General features: G+C 45.3%; 1 protein-coding gene across 2 annotated transcripts in view; it reads right to left on the minus strand.

The window, feature by feature from the left end:
• The window catches only part of LOC115200026 (E3 ubiquitin-protein ligase DTX1), a 60812-nt gene that overhangs the window by 10036 nt on the left and 30855 nt on the right, over positions 1-19921 (minus strand). For both annotated transcript variants that reach the window (XM_029762677.1, XM_029762676.1), the window contains one exon: positions 11815-12595. In XM_029762677.1, the coding sequence (XP_029618537.1) occupies positions 11815-12595 (781 nt within the window). The remainder of the gene's footprint in view (positions 1-11814; positions 12596-19921) is intronic.

Raw genomic sequence — 19921 nt, forward strand, 5'->3', positions numbered from 1 at the left:
CCGACCCGAGATCAATCCTGAGCTGTATCACAACTGGCCATGGTCGGGAGTCCCATATGCGGTGCACAATCGGCCCAATGTCGTCCGGGCTATGGGAGGGTTTGGCTGGGGGAGATTTACAAGTCGTTGTAAATAAAAATTTGTTCTTAACTGATTTGCCTAGTTAAGTAAAATAGGTCAACTTGGACACCAGAGGGATATTTTCAACCAAAAAATGAAAGGTTTACTATTGTTCCGCTTGCTCGGTAACAAGTTTAGTGTGACAAATAGATGACACATCCTTGACTAGGCTACTAGCTACTAACGTTAGACAAAATTCAAAAAGGCATGTTTTTGCATACATTTGAAGTCGGAAGTTTACATACACTTAGGTAGGAGTCATTAAAACTCGTTTTTCAACCACTCCACAAATGTCTTGTTAACAAACTATAGTTTTGGCAAGTCGGTTAGGACATCTGCTTTGTGCTTGACACAAGTCATTTTTCCAACAGCTGTTTACAGACAGATTATTTCACTTATAATTCACTGTATGACATCCAGTGGGTCAGAAGTTTACATACATTAAGTTGACTGTGCCTTTAAACAGCTTGGAAAATTCCAGAAAATTATGTCATGGCTTTAGAAGCTTCTGATAGGCTAACTGACATAATTTGTGGATGAGTACCTGTGGATGTATTTCAAGGCCTACCTTCAAACTCAGTGCCTCTTTGCTTGACATCATGGGAAAATCAAAAAAAATCAGCTGAGACCTCAGAAAAATAATTGTAGACCTCCACAAGTTTGGTTCATCCTTGGGAGCAATTTCCAAACGCCTGAAGGTACCACGTTCATCTGTACAAACAATAGTATGCAAGTATAAACACCATGGGACCACGCAGCCATACCACTCAGGAAGGAGACGCGTACTGTCTCCTAGAGATGAACGTACTTTGGTGCGAAAAAAGTGCAAATCAATTCCACAGTAAGAACCTCATACCAACGATTAAATATGGTGGTGGTAATGTGATGGTCTGGGGATGCTTTGCTGCCTCAGGACCTGGACAACTTGCCATCATTGAAGGAATTATTCATTCTGTTATGTATCAGAGAATTCTACAGGAGAATGTCAAGCCATCCATCTGTGAGCTGAAGCTGAAGCACAGCTGGGTCATGCAGCAAGACAATGATCCAAAACACACAATCGAGTCTACATGAGAATGGCTAAAAAGCAACAAATGCAAAGTCTTGGAATGGCCTAGTCAAAGTCCAGACCTAATCCCAATTGAGATGTTTTGACAGGACCTGAAACGAGCAGTTCATGCTTGAAAACCACCAAATGTCGCTGAGTTAAAGCAGTTCTGCATGGAAGAGTGGGCCAAAGTTCCTCCACAGTGATGTGAGAGACTGATCAACAACCACATGAAACGTTTGCTTGCAGTCATTGCAGTTAAAGGGGGCACAACCAATTATTGAATGTAAGGGGGCAATTACTTTTCCACAAAGGGGAATTTAGTGTTGCAAAGAAATGAAATAAGTGTCACATTTTTGTGTTATTTGTTCACTCAGGATCCTTTTATTTAATATTAGGTTTTGGTTGAAGATCTGACAACATCCAGGGTGTAATCTGTAAGCTTATGTAGGGTTATAGTATCCCTCTTCTTCTCTGCTCTGCTCTTTATCATTGACCTGTTTCAGGGAAGGGACTGTCTCTGGGGCCAGTGACCTTGTCCTTCCTGCAGCTGGGGCTAGGGCTGGGATTCATGCGATGGGCCACTGCTGACCTACATTCCCCCTCTGCTCCTCTCCCTGTGTGGGCAGGGACATGGTCACGAGTCCACAGCTGGATGCCATGCTGCACACATAAAAGCCTTGCAGTCACTCCTAAGATCTACTGATCATTTAGCTGTATTTTCATATATTATTAAAACTGGTGTTCAGATTTGATCAGGAGGTAGTACCTTACAAATGTACAGTACAGTAAAATAATACCATAGGAGTGTTCTGGTATTTCACTTTCAAGTAAATTCCATGAGTGAGTACAGACCCAGTAATCTCTTTTTCTCTTTCACTCCATCAACCCTCATCACTCTCTTCATCCTCTGTTCCCTTTTCACAGTCCTGTCTACCCTTCCTCTCCTCCATCCCTCTCTTCTCCTCTATTCCTTCTCCTCCCCTCTCTCCCAGACCGACTCTCCAGCCTGACTTGAGCAGGAATTAATTAGGCTGAGAGCAATGTGATTTCCTCCGGATACAGAGACCAAATTAGGCCCAGTTACAGAAGTGCTGACGGAGCCCTTATATCTCATCGTCTGTTTATCATGCACCAGGAAGACAGGGAGGAGGAGGAGGAGGAGAGGAGAAAACTCAAAAAGTGCTTAATCGCATATTGATGTGGTGGAGGACTGGGAGAGGAAGGCAGACCCTGCCCCCGGTTATGCCCAGGGGAAGAGAACAACATCAGTAATGCACTTTACAAAGCACTCGCAAAACAGACAAATAAGCAATAATGACACAGAGCATCTCTTACATAGCACCGGTTTGGTCTGGATGGGCCTTCATGATTTATTCAGTTATTTATCCTTTAATTCTATCTAATAGAGACAGGGCTGAGACAGGGCTGAGACAGGGCTGAGACAGGGCTGAGACAGGGCTGAGACAGGGCTGAGACAGGGCTAGGGGGTCTAGTGGAGAGCAGAGAAGGGCAGGCTACACACACGGCTGTGTAATCCCTGCTTCGTCCACTGGCTTCCCCTCTTTAGAGAGCTAGCTCTGCTCTCCAGTCTGAACAGAGGACAACGTTGGTAATAATCACTTAACACAAGGAGACATGAGCGCCAAAACAAACCCTACTCACTCAGCCAAGGGCAGAGAGAACTGCTGGGCAATTGCATAGTAAAGTACTATTCACAGCCTCATTATCAAACAAGCTAGTAGTGCAAGTAGAAAGGATCTCTTACCATGTATCCCCCTCAGCCATCTTTAGCACATACACAGATAAAGTAAAACTAACATTTCCTGTCCGACAGCACAAAACCTTAAATTGTGTTTCTCTGTGCTCTCTAATGCGGAAGTGAATTGAGGAAGTTGAGATGAGGAAGTGGCTTTCTGATGTTGAAATTACAAAACAAATCACCTGCAAACTGCCTCTCTGTCCTTTACTATAACTGTAAAACTCCCTGAGAAACTCAACGTCCAGATATATGGCAAGTTTTGAGTTGAACATTGTGGTATGATCACAGAGGAAACGTTCATAAGAGGAGTGCTCTGTACACTCCAGATAGGCAGAGAATCAAAGGCCTTGTTGGAACAGGAACATCTATTCAATTCCACTTTCTTCCTCCTTTGGATGAATGTGTTCGTAGTTCTGAGGTTGTTTTTACTGATACACGTTCTGACATTTATGATTCCGGTACAGAAGATCAAAAGTAAATGCCAGTTGGAAAGTGAATAGCAGATGAAAACCGTGGAAACCCAATATGAAAAGCAAATGTGACATGCCTAGCCAGACCAGTAGGTGATGCTCTTCACTAGCCTGAAGACAAGCACACAATTATTCCGCTGCAAATCTGGATCTGTAATGTAGGTGGCACCATGTGCTCTTTTTAAAGGATGGGCCCCTATCTCTAGAAGACCCTAGGATCCATGTGTAAAGGGGTAGTCAGCCAGCCACTGGGATGACAACCCAACTTGGGATGGGGGAGAGGGTTAAGCAGGTGGAATATTAGAGGACAATTAGAGGTTTACTTAGTCGACGCAGCGGTATGCTTCACAGTGCAAATATCATGGTACAGCTATATAAACATTCAATTATCATGACACTTCTTAATGGTAAGTTTTCAAACATATATTATGGTAAGTATAATCGAAACTTGTATCTCATTATGGTAGGTGGTAAAATAAGTATAGCTAGTTATAAATGTAATGGTTTAACAAATAATAAGAAAAGACGATCAGTCCTCAAAAGACGATCAGTCCTCAACTGGCAGCTTCATTAAGTAGTACCCGTAAAACACCAGTCTCAACGTCAACAGTGAAGAGGCGACTCCGGGATGCTGGCCTTCTAGGCAGAGTTGGAAAGAAAAAGCCATATCTCCGACCGGCCAATAAAAAGAAAAGATTAAGATGAGAAAAAGAACACAGACACTGGACAGAGGAACTCTGCCTAGAAGGCCAGCATCCCGGAGTCGTCTCTTCACTGTTGACGTTGAGACTGGTGTTTTGCGGGTACTATTTAATGAAGCTGCCAGTTGAGGACTTGTGAGGCATTTGTTTCTCAAACTAGACACTCTAATGTACTTGTCCTCTTGCTCAGTTGTGCACCGGGGCCTCCCACTCCTCTTTCTATTCTGGTTAGAGCCAGTTTGTGCTGTTCTGTGAAGGGAGTAGTACACAGCGTTGTATGAGATCTTCAGTTTCTTGGCAATTTCTCGCATGGAATAGTCTTCATTTCTCAGAACAAAAATAGACTGACGAGTTTCAGAAGAAAGTTATTTGTTTCAGGCCATTTTGAGCCTGTAATTGAACCCACATATGCTGATGCTCCAGATACTAGTCTGAAGAAGGCCAGTTTTATTGCTTCTTTAATCAGAACAACAGTTTTCAGCTGTGCTAACATAATTGCAAAAGGGTTTTCTAATGATCAATTAGCCTTTTAAAATGATAAACTTGAATTAGCTAACACAACGTGCCATTGGAACACAGGAATGATGGTTGCTGATAATGGTCCTCTGTATGCCAATGTAGATATTCCATACAAAATCTGCCGTTTCCAGCAACAATAGTCATTTACAACATTAACAATGTCTACACTGTATTTCTGATCAATTTGATGTTATTTTAAAGGACAAAAAAAATGATTTTCTTTCAACAACAAGGACATTTCTAAGTGACCCAAAAACTTTTGAACAGTATCATCACTTCTTTAGACAAAGTTTTATTGGAAAGAGACTGGGGGGACGAAATATACTTCTCCCGTAGGCAAAGAAACTTGAAAGGGGTGATGATATTAATTAACAATAATTTTGAACCAAGTGTGCAAACTGTTCGATTGGACCATAAACAGATTTGGCTCATTAATCTATATGGTCCAAATAATGATGATCCACACTTCTTTGAAAATATATATAATAATTTATCGAGCTTACAGGCAATAGATGACACAATTATTATTGCAGAGATCAGATGAATGGATGATCTCGCATGCAGAGATCATCCGTTCACCTACTCTGTGTCTCACAAAGACATGGCGGTTGGAACCAAAAATCTCAAATTTGGATTTATCAGACCAAAGGACAGATTTCCACCGGTCTAATGTCCATTGCTCGTGTTTCTTGGCCCAAGCAAGTCTCTTCTTATTATTTGTGTCCTTTAATAGTGGTTTCTTTGCAGCAATTTGACCATGAAGGCCTGATTCACACAGTCCCTCTGAACAGTTGATGTTGAGATGTGTCTGTTACTTGAACTCTGTGAAGCATTTATTTGGGCTGCAATTTCTGAGGCTGGTAACTCTAATGAACGTATCCTATGCAGCAGAAGTAACAATGGGTCTTCCAATCCTGTGGCGGTTTCATCATAGCGCTTGATGGTTTTTGTGACTGCACTTGAAGAAACTTTCAAATCTCTTCAGATTTTCCGGATGGACTGACCTTCATGTCTTAAAGTAATGATGGACTGTCGTTTCTTTTTGCTTATTTGAGCTGTTCTTGCTATAATATGGACTTGGTTTTTTACCAAATAGGGCTATCTTCTGTGTACCAACCCTACCTTGTCACAATACAAATGATTGGCTCAAACTCATTAAGAAGGAAAGAAATTCCACAAATGTACTTTTAACAAGGCACACCTGTTAATTGAAATGCATTCCAGGTGACCACCTCATGAAGCTGGTTGAGAGAATGCCAAGAGTGTGCAAAGCTGTCATCAAGGCAAAGGGTGGCTACTTTGAAGAATCTCAAATATAAAATATATTTTGATTTGTTTGGGTACTATGATTCCAAATTTGTTATTTCAAAGTTTTGATGTCTTCACTATTATTCTACAATGTAGAAAATAGTAAAACTAAAGAAAAACCCTTGAATGAGTAGGTGTGTCCAAACTTTTGACTGGTAATGTATATATAAATTCAAATTCTTCCGCTGCTCTGTTGTTCGCTATACACTTTAGTCTGAGACTGCCATCATGGAAGTTGTTTGTGGTGACGAGGCGCATGAGGGTCATTGTACAAAACAAAGTCATCACTGATTGGATCGTCCCTAACCAATCAGCATATCAAGCCAATGACGACTTTTCAAACTGCCGCTTTTCCCGCCTGTGTTCTGGCTCTGGCCAAAACCAACGGTTTCTGGACCAATCAGACCAACCCGAATGCGTTCATTGCAGAGAAGAAATTAACATCCTTGTGCATGGCGAAGTGTTTGGCCAGAGCAAGGAGTCTGGGTAGCCAGGCAAGCTCTACTCCACCTCTGATAATCATGACTACATTACAACAACCATGTTCGAGGAGAGTGAGACTAAGCCTGAAATTATCCAGGCGTAAACTAGCTCATTAAACTAACTCCAACCTCCCTTCAAGGCCTCAAACTGCTTTTAAATGCTAGTAAAACTAAGTTCATGCTCTTCAACCGATTGCTGCCCGCACCCTCCCATCCGACTAGCATCACTACTCTAGACGGTTCTGACCTAGAATATGTGGACAACTACCAATACCTAGGTGTCTGGTTAGACTGTAAACTCTCTTCCAGACTCACATTAAGCATCTCCAATCCAAAATTAAATCTAGAATTGGCATCCTATTTCGCAACAAAGCCTCCTTCACTTATGCTGCCAAACACACCCTCGTAAAACTGACTATCCTGCCGATCCTTGACTTTGGCGATGTCATTTACAATGGGGGGGAAAAGTATTTGATCCCCTGCTGATTTTGTACGTTTGCCCACTTACAAAGAAATTATCAGTCTATAATTTTAATGGTAGGTTTATTTGAACAGTGAGAGACAGAATAACAACAAAAAAATCCATAAAAACACATGTCAAAAATGTTATAAAATGATTTGTATTTTAATAAGGGAAATAAGTATTTGACCCCTCTGCAAAACATGACTTAGTACTTGGTGGCAAAACCCTTGTTGGCAATCACAGAGGTCAGACGTTTCTTGTAGTTGGCCACCAGGTTTGCACACATCTCAGGAGGGATTCTGTCCCACTCCTCTTTGCAGATCTTCTCCAAGTCATTAAGGTTTCGAGGCTGACGTTTGGCAACTCGAACCTTCAGCTCCCTCCACAGATTTTGTATGGGATTAAGGTCTGGAGACTGGCTAGGCCACTCCAGGACCTTAATGTGCTTCTTCTTGAGCCACTCCTTTGTTGCCTTGGCCGTGTGTTTTGGGTCATTGTCATGCTGGAATACCCATCCACGACCCTTTTTCAATGCCCTGGCTGAGGAAAGGAGGTTCTCACCCAAGATTTGACAGTACATGGCACCGTCAAATGATGCGGTGAAGTTGTCCTGTCCCCTTAGCAGAAAAACACCCCCAAAGCATAATGTTTCCACCTCCATGTTTGATGGTGGAGATGGTGTTCTTGGGGTCATAGGCAGCATTCCTCCTCCTCCAAACACGGCGAGTTGAGTTGATGCCAAAGAGCTCCATTTTGGTCTCATCTGACCACAACACTTTCACCAGTTGTCCTCTGAATCATTCAGATGTTCATTGGCAAACTTCAGACGGGCATGTATATGTATTCTTCAGCAGGGGACCTTGCGGGCGCTGCAGGATTTCAGTCCTTCACGGCGTAGTGTGTTACCAATTGTTTTCTTGGTGACTATGGTCCCAGCTGCCTTGAGATCATTGACAAGATCCTCCCGTGTAGTTCTGGGCTGATTCCTCACCGTTCTCATGATCATTGCAACTCCACGAGGTGAGATCTTGCATGGAGCCCCAGGCCGAGGGATATTGACAGTTCTTTTGTTTCTTCCATTTGCGAATAATCGCACCAAATGTTGTCACCTTCTCATCAAGCTGCTTGGCGATGGTCTTGTGTCCCATTCCAGCCTTGTGTAGGTCTACAATCTTGTCCCTGACATCCTTGGAGAGTTCTTTGGTCTTGGCCATGGTGGAGAGTTTGGAATCTGATTGATTGATTGCTTCTGTGGACAGGTGTCTCTTAAACAGGTAACAAGCTGCGGTTAGGAGCACTCCCTTTAAGAGTGTGCTCCTAATCTCAGCTCGTTACCTGTATAAAAGACACCTGGGAGCCAGAAATCTTTCTGATTGAGAGGAGGTCAAATACTTATTTCCCTCATTAAAATGCAAATCAATTTATAACATTTTTGACATGCATTTTTCTCTATATTTTTGTTGTTATTCTGTCTCTCACTGTTCAAATAAACCTAACATTAACATTATAGACTTATCATTTCTTTGTCAGTGGGCAAACATACAAAATCAGCAGGCGATCAAATACTTTTTTCCCCCACTGTACAAAATAGCCTCCAACACTCTACTCAGCAAACTGGATGTAGTCTATCACAGTGCCATCCGTTTTGTTACCAAACCCCATATACTACCCACCACTGCTACCTGTATGCTTTCGATGGCTGGCCCTCGCTTCATATTCGTCGCCAAACCCACTGGTTCCAGGTCATCTATAAGTCTTTGCTAGGTAAAGCCCCGCCTTATCTCAGCTCACTGGTCACCATAGCAGCACACACCCGTAGCACGCGCTCCAGCAGGTATATTTTACTGGTCACCCCCAAAGCCAATTCCTCCTTTGGCCGCCTTCCCTTCCAGTTCTCTGCTGCCAACGACTGGAACAAACTGCAAAAATCTCTGAAGCTGGAGACTCATATCTCCCTCACTAACTTTAAGCACCAGCTGTCAGAGCAGCTTACCGATCACTGTACCTGTACACAGCCAATCTGTAAATAGCACACCCAACTACCTCATCCCCATATTGTTACTTATCCTCTTGCTCTTTTGCACCCCAGTATCTCTACTTGCACATCATCATCTGCACATCGATCACTCCAGTGTTAATGCTAAATTGTAATTATTTCGCCTCCATGGCTTATTCTTACTCTTCTACATTTGCACATACTGTAAATAGATTTTTCTATTGTGTTATTGACTGTACGTTTGTTTATGTGTAACTCTGTGTTGTTGTTTTTGTTGCAATGCTTGGCTTTATCTTGGCCAGGTCGCAGTTGTAAATGAGAACTTGTTCTCAACTGGCCTACGTGGTTAAATAAAGGTGAAATGTCACAACCTCCGCCGAAGTTGGTCCCTCTCCTTGTTCGGGCGGCGTTCGGCGTTCGAAGTCGCCGACCTTCTAGCCATCGCTGATCCTCTTTTCATTTTCCTTTGGTTTTGTCTTGTCTTGTATCACACCTGGTTCCAATCCCATTCATTACATGTTGTGTATTTAACTCTCTGTTCCCCTCATTGTCCTTGTCGGTGATTGTTTGTTTGTAAATTATGTGCAAGATATGTTCTGGTGTGCTACGGGTTTTGTACCCAATTGTATTATTTTGGTTTTCGGAGTTTTTGAGCACTTATTAAACTGCTCCGTTTTATACCAAGTTCGATCTCCTGCGCCTGACTTCCCTGCCACCAGCACGCACCCTTACATGAAATAAATCAATAGAAATTAGAAACACCTACATGTTCTCACAAGGTTATTATTTCAACTACATTCTTTGTCACTGGTGACAGCTTACAATGTGTACAGATGTGTAATATAGCACATGCCTACTACCGGCATGTGTGAAATTCATACTACACAGTGCTGCAGAGCGGAACATGTTATTGGAACATTTACTATGGAGAGAATTACTGCAACATCAGATAAGACGCATGTTTTCTTTTCAGCTATTTCACACCAACCCTGAGTGGGTTTCAAAATCAGCACAGAGAACAGAAAAGACGCAGTGAGTTTATGAGGCAGTTATGGGGTGTATAAAACAAGTGATATTTGGGTGTGGGTGTGTGAGAAAAAAACTTCAAATGTTTCTATTCTGCGTGGGTTTCTGTGTTATCTGTCTGCAATGCACTGGTGGGAAAATGTGAGGGTGTTCACGTGTCTGTGTCCTCTTGTGTGTGTAGTTGTTAACCACACTCATCCTGTGTGTGTAGAGCCACACGCCTGGGAAATGTTGTTCTCCACCTCAACCCTTTCTCTTTCTCACTCTGTCTCTCTCCATCTTTTCTCTCAGTCTTCTCCCACAGCCTCTCACAGCTCCCTCCCGCCTACTGTGCAGAGAGGTGAGAAACGAGCACTCCATCCACTCCAGCCCTCTGATTTGATAGGACCCTTAAAAATCACTACAGGGGTTCTCAGCTGTCACACACACACACACACACACGCGCACACACACACGCGCGCGCACACGCACACACACGCACACACACACACACACACACACACACACACACACACACACACACACACACACACACACACACACACACACACACACACACACAATAATAATACACTATTGTCTGTTTCACATGTTCAGGTTTCCAGCCTTCACCTGTCCACTCAGTCATGTGCTGCCATGAACTGCCAACATCACACATTCCCTTACACAGAACTAGGCCTTGTGAAGTCTGCCTGAAGGACAGTGTCATTTCAATACATACTGTCCCCATAAGCTGTGAAAGGGAAATGGAATGAAATGAGATCACTAGAGGGTTTATTTTAGTAAAGAAACAGGATAGGAACAGCGGTATTGGTTACAGTTCTACACACTACTTTCCTTTAGTTCCCTTCACTAAATTGCTCTCGGGTCGGATCGTTCTGCTCAAGCTCCCATTTTTCCTTGATCCATTATTCACCTCTCCCCAGTGTATCTCTGCCTCCATGGCAAATGGGTTTCCACAGCTACACGGGAGCACAGCTTTACACATGCACACACACAGGCATACACTTCCACAAGAACACACCTTCACACACACAAACAACAGAACACACATACAGTGTTCAGCATAGAATATAATGACACATAGCTTACTGTGTGGGGGGAAATGGCTGGGTAAAATTAGAGGCATTGAGCAGAAAACAGCTATTTGGAGTCTATTGAGGCAAGTGTAAGCTTGATATCCAGGACAACCATGCTAAGATTCAAATGTAGAGCAGAACAGTTCCCCACACTCCCCAGTGCAGAGAGAGGAGTAGAGAGAAGAGATGAAACAGGAGAAAGAGAAGAGAGAGTGGAGGAGAGATCAGAAGAGGAGAGAGAGAGAGGAGAGGAGAGGCAGCTGAGGCAGTAGAGCTGTCAATGCACCCAGGACCTGGAGCTCCCACTGCAGAGCCATTGATCACCCAGTTAACAAGAAGTGCAGTAAATCAGCAGACACACAACATAGAGATAGAAAAGGGAGAGAAAGAGAGACAAAGAGAGAGAGGGCAAAAGAGAGAGAAAGAGAACGAGATAGAGAAAGAGAGAAAGAGAGAGAGAGAGAAAGAGAGAGAGAGAAAGAGAGCGAGATAGAGAGAGCGAGATAGAGAGAGAGAGCGACAAAGAGACATAATGTGATGCAACACAACACAATGCACCAGACACATACACTGTATACAGTATGTCAGCAGAGGTATTCTAAAACTGTATGGCATATTAGACAGGTAGACAGGCAGCGAGATGGGGTTCTTATTTTCCTTTTTTACCTTCAAATTGCTTTCATCTATTGTCATCTCATTGAAAAGCAATCTATAGACTAACTGAATGTGCTTTTCTTATGTCCCTACTGCTTGTGTGTTATTCTAATGTTCATACTAAAAGAGATGTGGTTTTGGTTTGCAAATCTATAGTGGAATGTAATCAAAATGAATCCTGGTTACCCTGGTGGGATGGCTCCTCTAGCAGTGCCCATGGAAATGCGCTGGGTGCCCGGCCGGTTCAGGTTGTTCTGCCCGTTGATGATGACATGGTGGCCGTGGGAGTGTGCATGGGTGTGGGAGTGGCCATGTGCGAGCGGTAGGGACGGCAGTGCCGGGGAACAAGGGAAGTTGGAACTAGACAGAGGTGACTGCACCTGTTCAGCTTTAGCTTGGCCACTTCCTGCACTTATGTTGTTATGCTGTATGTTGTTGCTCCCGTCACCGGAGGTTGGGGACCAGAGTGTGGTTCCGGCGAAAGTGTTACTCTGCCGTACCACATTGAGCGTGCCTGTGGCCCCTGGAGCTCCTGCGGCCCCTCCGTACAGCTTACGGCGCTGAGAGGCCAGGATGGCGTTGGAGGCGGCCCGCGTGCTGTTGACTAGAATGCACTGCTGGCAGGAGCAGGGTTGGCCGGAGCTGGCGCCCACAGGCCACGACTGGGACTTGGGGATGGAGCCCATGATGAGAGGGTAGGCCAGGTCCATGCGTCGGCGCAGGCGGCGTTTCCTCTGGCTCTGCCGGTTGGTCTGGATCATGCTGTTGAAGTCAATGAGGTAGCAGAAACCCAGAGAGGTCAGGTCCAGCCAGGGGTGCTGCTTCTCATAGGCGTTCTGGATGGTCACACAGATCTCCATGTCGTAGGGCGTCCAGGAGCCGCTGTCGTTCTCCCACTCCCACACCACACCCTTCCCCGGGGCCGACGACGGCTCATAGAAGTTCCTGTGGACCGGCCTCATGGTGCCTGGAGGGAGAGAGCGAGACGATAGGAGGTCAGAGGAGAGAACTACTGTACGTATCCATCATAGATGATTCACTTACCAAAATCTCAAACCACTTTTTGTTTAAATAATCATGAATTTAAATGTATAACTCATTGAATAAATTGACCAAGCATGCTTCAAAATCAAAAAGTAACCCAGATTCTAATATGTGAAAATGACAGTCATAATAGGGGAGGGGGAGACAGAGGTATACCTCTGCCCTCCTGCTGATGGCCTCACAGCCCCCACCTCCAATATAATACAATTACTGTGGTCACATGGGAAATCAGGACACCTCTCCCCATCCATCTCCTGCCTGCTACGCAGCACACCAGCGAGGGATACCAGGCTCTATGGCTAGGACCACCACCACCACCCTTCCCCCATTTCATTTAACAGCTAAATGCACACTAACTTGCAGTGGTGCACCGGGGTGATAATGGAAGGAAGGATGTGTGTGTGGTGGGGGGAAAGGCTGTGCCCCCCAGCCATACAGCACAGCATCACTGGCACCAGAGAATAAAACGCATCAGCAGAATCAGCAGCACTGACCTTGAATCCCTGCCGCAAACTGTGCTAAAGGACTTGGCTTGGCAGCTCATTTCATTTGGAAGGCTGCTGAGAACCTCTGCACACAGACACACAGCCAGCTGCCTCTGTCACTCACCTCCCCAGGCAGTCAGTCATCCATTCATTCACTCATTCTCCTTGCCTCAGTGGTCTATTGATTGACTTTCAATTTCCTCCACACACACACTCTCTTCACTCTCGCCCTCATGCATTACTTCCAATGCCCGATGTTAGGATAAAACTCACCAATTCACACTCACTCGCTCATAGCTACCACTGTTTCATCCATACCACTGTATCACGTATTCACTGTTTCACTCCTGACTACCAATTACTCATCCAGCATGTTGATTTACAGTAGTATACCCAGAGCCTCAGGTGGGGATAGAGGATGAGATGGAGTGAACAGCTCTTCTACAGAGTAGGCTTTTATCACTTAGTGTTCTCTCCTGTGGGATACATTAACATGCAACAGACAAACATTCTCTCTTTCTCCCTGTTAGGCGGTGTGTGTGTGTGTGTGTGTGTGCGTGCGTGCGTGCGTGTGTGTGTGTTCTCACGTCTCAGACCCAATCAATGGATGTGCAGCAGCACCACACTCTCTTGTTAAACGCTGAGTTAACTAACACTAGCCTTATAAATATTTGATGTGGTGGAGACTTTTTATCTGCTGGGCATCAATTTAGCTCCACCAAGGAAATATAAACATAGGGCCCTATAAAAATCTGTTTTGTTTTTCAAGGTTTCCTTTTCCCCTGTTTTTTCAGGTTTCCACCCTAAAAAAAAAAACACACTTCAATTTTTTTTTTTGAAAAACAACACATTTGGATGTTCTAAGTCCACAACAATGTTTAAACCACATCAGGAGACCACTTTTGAGGTCTGGGATTTTTTGTTATTTTATTTACATTGCTGGGTGTAGTAACCCTTTAATTCCAGCGTGGTTTTTAGCGGGTGTTTTTGTACCGCACGTGTTGGTAGAGTTTGCTAAACAAATACCAACTGGATTGACGCAAATAATCATGATATAATTCTGCCAGGTAGGCATAGGCTACATTGTAGCTAGTTAACATTTAATTGAGAAGGTTTTCGGGAAAGCCTTGCCATCTACCAGAAGACTTTTCATTAGCCTCATCGCTAACTGCTACACAAAATGGTAGATGTGCGCTCCGCACATACACAGATGGGGGATTCTCGTTGCCTCTTCAGAAAGTTGCAGGAAATACGAATCACTGATGCATTCTGTTCATGTCTTATGATAAGCTTTGACAAATTCATTCATTTTCAATACATTTAGTTGATTCCTTACTAAGTTCAATTCATTTTTTTATTTTGTTGAATTCCGTTTTAATGTCTGGACTCTGTCCACGTTCTGTATCCCAGATTTTATAGGGCCCTATAAACATGACATTCCTTTAAGAGCCAATTAGGTTTTCATAGGCCCTAATGGAAGCTAAAGTGGAGAACATACACAAAATTGCTAAAAGATATTCTATAAACGGTGACATGCCCAAATGGAGGTTTGATTGGAAATCATGTTATCTGGTTATTACAGTTAATTACTCCGACAGGATATTATGTAGGGCCATGACATTCCCATGAGGAATAATCCCTCACCAGGGGCCAATTTGTGAATACATTACCCCTCCTACTCCAGACCATAAATCATATACCTCACATATAAACCCCAGGATATTATCAAGGCGAGACACAGGAGGCAGATGGTTGGAGTCTTACAATATTTAATAATCCAAAGGGGTAGGCAAGAGAATGGTCGTGGACAGGCAAAAAGGTCAAAACCAGATCAGAGTCCAGGAGGTACAGAGTGGCAGACAGGCTCGTGGTCAAGGCAGGCAGAATGGTCAGGCAGGCAGAATGGTCAGGCAGGCAGGTACAGAGTCCAGAAACAGGCAAGGGTCAAAACCGGGAGGACTAGAAAAAGGAGAATAGCAAAAAGGAATACGGGAAAAACACGCTGGTTGACTTGACTAAACATACAAGACGAACTGGCACAGAGAGACAGGAAACACAGGGATAAATACACTGGGGAAAACAAGCGACACCTGGAGGGGGTGGAGACAATCACAGGAACAGGTGAAACAGATCAGGGCGTGACAAATATAACCTGTCAAAAGAAGAAACATGGGAATGTCGAACAGACAAGAGCTAACCCTCTAGCTGAGGGACTGTATCTGGTCTACTGTGCGCATTTCTATGCTGTGGTAGTGACTGGTGTTAGATAGGGCCTCAAGGAGAGAGTGAAGGTCAGAACAGTGCAGTAATCACATGGAACCATAACAGGAAGCTCCACTCACATACAGCATGAACAACCTCGCAGCACCTTATATGGCTGTCTGTCTCATACACTAATTTACTGTTGTATATATAATGGCTCCAGCCCAAAGACTGAGGCTGAGTTGTTGATGCTCTCCGTGTGACCCAGCCGACCCTCTATGCTCTTCCTGACAGGAAACGGCGAGAGAGAGTGGTCACTTCCTGTCTGACCCTATGTGCCTTTGGCAGCGGTCTCTCCCTTTCCCCCTAAGTCTCTCCTCCCCTCTCCCCCGTCCCATCCTCCTCCTCATGACATCCTCCAGATGTCCTTGCCCAACAAAACAGCGGTCCCATTGGGTGAGGAGACGTGGCTGTGTCATGTATAACTGTGTCAAGCCTCACTGTGGGACTCTAACCCTAGCTCACACACGGAAAGGTGAGTTCAGGGTGAATTAAACTGTTAAGACTCTTGTGGCTTCCTGAAGATCTGTTCCTTCCCTGACAGTCTATCATTCTATCACTCTCTTTAATAGGATTGTTTTGGTCTTCAGCTGAAGACAGGTCTGTCTGACTCGCCCCTCACAGGTCTGTCTGACTCGCTCCTCATAGGTCGGTCTGACTCGCTCTTCCACTCTCTCATCTCCCGCTGATGCCAGCCCTCCCTTTCCCCTCCTGTCACTCCTGGCTAGTCACCAACTCTCTGACAAATTTTTCACATTTTCCACCCTGTCACTCATTGGCCACCATCCTGATCTTAGACAACACTCTTGTTGTCCACATTACCCAGCACTCATGCTCTTGCTAGTGCTGCACTAGACAGGCTGATGATAAGCCCTGTATGCCTCTAGATACAGGCCCATTATGTATCCTAATAATTGACAAGCTTCTCCAATTCCCCCTGGGCCACCCTGAGCTTATTAAAAATAGCTCCATGAGTTCCTGTAACTACAGAGGGAGAGAGGCCAGTAACAGCTACACTGTGAGGCTGCCGAATGTTAGCTAGCTGAGAAGCACTTAATAGGAAGAGGCTAATAATTTTTTTATTACAGATGTAGGATCTTAATTTGAGCCAGTTTGCTACAGCAGGAAAATAATCTTGAAGCAACAGGAAATGTGAATTATTATGTGGATTATAATTAATGGACAATTTTGTAGGGGTTGCTAGATTTTTCATAATGGAAAATCAAGTCAAAAATGTCTAAGTGGAAATTACAAACTTCAGAAGTCTTTTTAAACCTTAAATATTGTACACTATAAGTTCTCCTGCAACAGTGTGATCAAATTAAGATCCTACATCTGTACAGCAGCCAAACTGACTGGCCAGTGGCGAATACTGTGGTGCTGGGTCAGGTGCACTCTTTTGCTCACTTATATATCATAACCTAAGATTCATTATAGCTATACCTTTCCTAAATCAGGGTTTGACATATACAAGCTTTTCTATTTTACTGCTGTGGGATATATTGCCATTTGGTACAGTTCATCGACCTAATTTCTAACTAAATGTTTATTGGGCTGTACATCAGCTTGCACTCAAATGGATTTATTATCCTGGACACATTCTCTATGCGAATATTGTATATCAGTGAAAGAACAATAAATATTCCATTATGTGCTGCTACTGTATACAGGCAATAAAGTAATTGAGGTATGTTTGATGTTTTCCATAAACCCCACTAGCACAGCTTGAACGGAAATATCCCTTTCATCTCCTGAAAAAAGGCCTTCACAAACAGTTATGAGAGAACATACAGAACTAGGAGGGTGTCGATGACATAAAAAGGCGTCCTCGTTGTGAGATAAAACATCTAGGTCAAACAGATCTGTGGTGAAGTAGTGAAAATACAATCTCTAGATATGTACCCATTAGGATTAGGACCCCTGAAACATATGGATGACATGCATACAGCATCAGCAAGAATGTTCACAAAGTAATAAAAGATACATCATAGGTACTGTGAGATACTGTACTAGCATTATACCAGCATGCCACTAACTCGTCTGAGATCAGAGAGCTAGGTAATGAGGATGACAGTGTGGTATCAGTAGCTGGCTTGAGAATGTTACTGGCTACAACATTACTACTCCTTACCATAACTATCCCACCCAAGCTCCCTCAAACTTAATTATCCAGATCACTTTAACAAAACAAATTTCTATACTCCTGAGCCACTGTACAGTTTTGACATAATAATGCAGAGCCATAATGGACCCATTGTTACGTTCGTTGTTGGAATGGATGCTCACTTTCGCACGGCAAGTGCGAGGAGCTGGCACCAAGTGCACCGGGCTGTGAATGCGTACTGGAGATACAGCGTGTATCACCGCATAACATGGTGCCTGAACGGTCACACGCTCCTTAAATCGAGTGCGGGAGTTGGCTCTGGTCTGAAACCTGGCTCCGCCAACCACCCCGTGTTCCATGGAACCGGACCGTGGATCGTCGCCAGAGGCTCCGGACCGTGGATCGTTGCCGGAGGAACTGGACTGCAGACCGTTGCTGGAGGCTCTGGACTGCAGACCGTTGCTGGAGGCTCTGGACTGCAGACCGTCGCTGGAGGCTCTGGACTGCAGACCGTCGCTGAAGACTCTGGACTGCCGACCGTCGCTGGAGGCTCTGGACTGCCGACCGTCGCTGGAGGCTCTGGACTGCCGACCGTCACTGAAGGCTCTGGACTGCCGTCCGTCGCTGGAGGCTCTGGACTGCCGACCGTCGCTGGAGGCTCTGGACTGCCGACCGTCACTGAAGGCTCTGGACTGCCGACCGTCACTGGAAGCTCTGGACTGCCGACCGTCTCAGGAGGTTCCGGACTGTGAAACGTCGCCGGAAGCTCTGGACTGGGAACTGTCGCCGGAAGCTCTGGACTGGGAACTGTCGCTGGAAGCTCCGCGCCATGGATCATCACTGGAGGCTTCGGGCCATGGATCATCACTGCAGGCTTCGTGCCATGGATCATCACTGGAGGCTTCGGGCCATGGATCTTCACTGGAGGCTTCGGGCCATGGATCATCACTGGAGGCTTTGTGCCATGGATCATCACTGGAGGCTTCGGGCCATGGATCATCACTGGAGGCTTCGGGCCATGGATCGTCACTGGAGGCTTTGTGCCATGGATCATCACTGGAGGCTCCGGGCCATGGATCATCACTGGAGGCTCCGGGCCATGGATCATCACTGGAGGCTTCGGGCCATGGATCACTTTAGCCCAGCAAGTGCGGGGCGCTGGCACAGGACGCACTGGGCTGTGAAGGCGCACTGGCGACACAGTGCGTAGGCCCGGCGCAGGATATCCTGGACCGAGGAGGCGTACTGAAGGTCTGGAGCGCTGAGCCGGCACAACCCGTCCTGGCTGGATGCTCACTTTCGCATGGCAAGTGCGAGGAGCTGGCACCGAGCGCACCGGGCTGTGAATGCACACTGGAGACACAGTGCGTATCACCGCATAACATGGTGCCTGAACGGTCACACGCTCCTTAAAGCGAGTGCGGGGAGTTGGCTCTGGGTGCCCCCCCACCCACAATTTTTTGGGGGCTGCCTCTCGTGTTTGCGTCATGGTTGCGAACCCCGGAGTGGTCATTGATGCTCCCTCGCTGCTTTCGTCTGCTCCCATGCCAGGATTTCCTCCCAACTCCAGGATCCCTTACCATCCAAGATATCCTCCCATGTCCAGGATGTCTGCTCCTCCTGGCCACGCTGCTTGGTCCGTTTGTGGTGGGATCTTCTGTTACGTTCGTTGTTGGAAGGATTGGACCAAGGTGCAGCGTGGTAGGCGTACATCTTTCTTTTATTTAAAAATGAACACCGAAAACAAACAAATACAAACGAAACGTAACGTTCAATAGGGCTACATAGCACAGTACCAAAAACAAGATCCCACAAACTAAAGGTGGAAAAAAGGCTGCCTAAGTATGATCCCCAATCAAAGACAACGATAGACAGCTGCCTCTGATTGGGAACCATACCTGGCCAACAAAGAAATAGAAAAACTAGAATGCCCACCCAAATCACACCCTGACCTAACCAAATAGAGAAATGAAAAGGCTCTCTAAGGTCAGGGTGTGACACCCATGGTGCTGGGAAGCAACCTAGAATCCCTACAGCAGCAGCCTCCTCTCTCCAGCCGCCGTGATGGATGAACAAAGGACGAAAAGGTACAGGTGGTTGGGAGGAGAGGAAGAGGCTGGCGGGGGAGGGTTGGTGATATGCATAGAGCTTCTCTGCTAGAGTGGAATGAAATGAGGATGTCTCACTTTCTCTTACCCAGGCAAGCTTACAATGTGAATACTGCAGCAGAGCAGAGTAGCCCCCAATGACTCAGTCCTCCTAAGACAGGCTGCCAAACAAGACAAGCTGGGGGGGAGTAGCAGAGCCCCCCCCCCCCCCCCCATCTCTACCCCCCCTGCCTTGGGGAGCTGGCCAGTTACAATGCACCCGTGCAGAGTTTGCAGTTATGGTGGTAACA

Source organism: Salmo trutta, chromosome 9 (genome assembly GCF_901001165.1).
Source record: "Salmo trutta chromosome 9, fSalTru1.1, whole genome shotgun sequence".
In the NCBI taxonomy this organism is placed as follows: Eukaryota; Metazoa; Chordata; class Actinopteri; order Salmoniformes; family Salmonidae; genus Salmo; species Salmo trutta.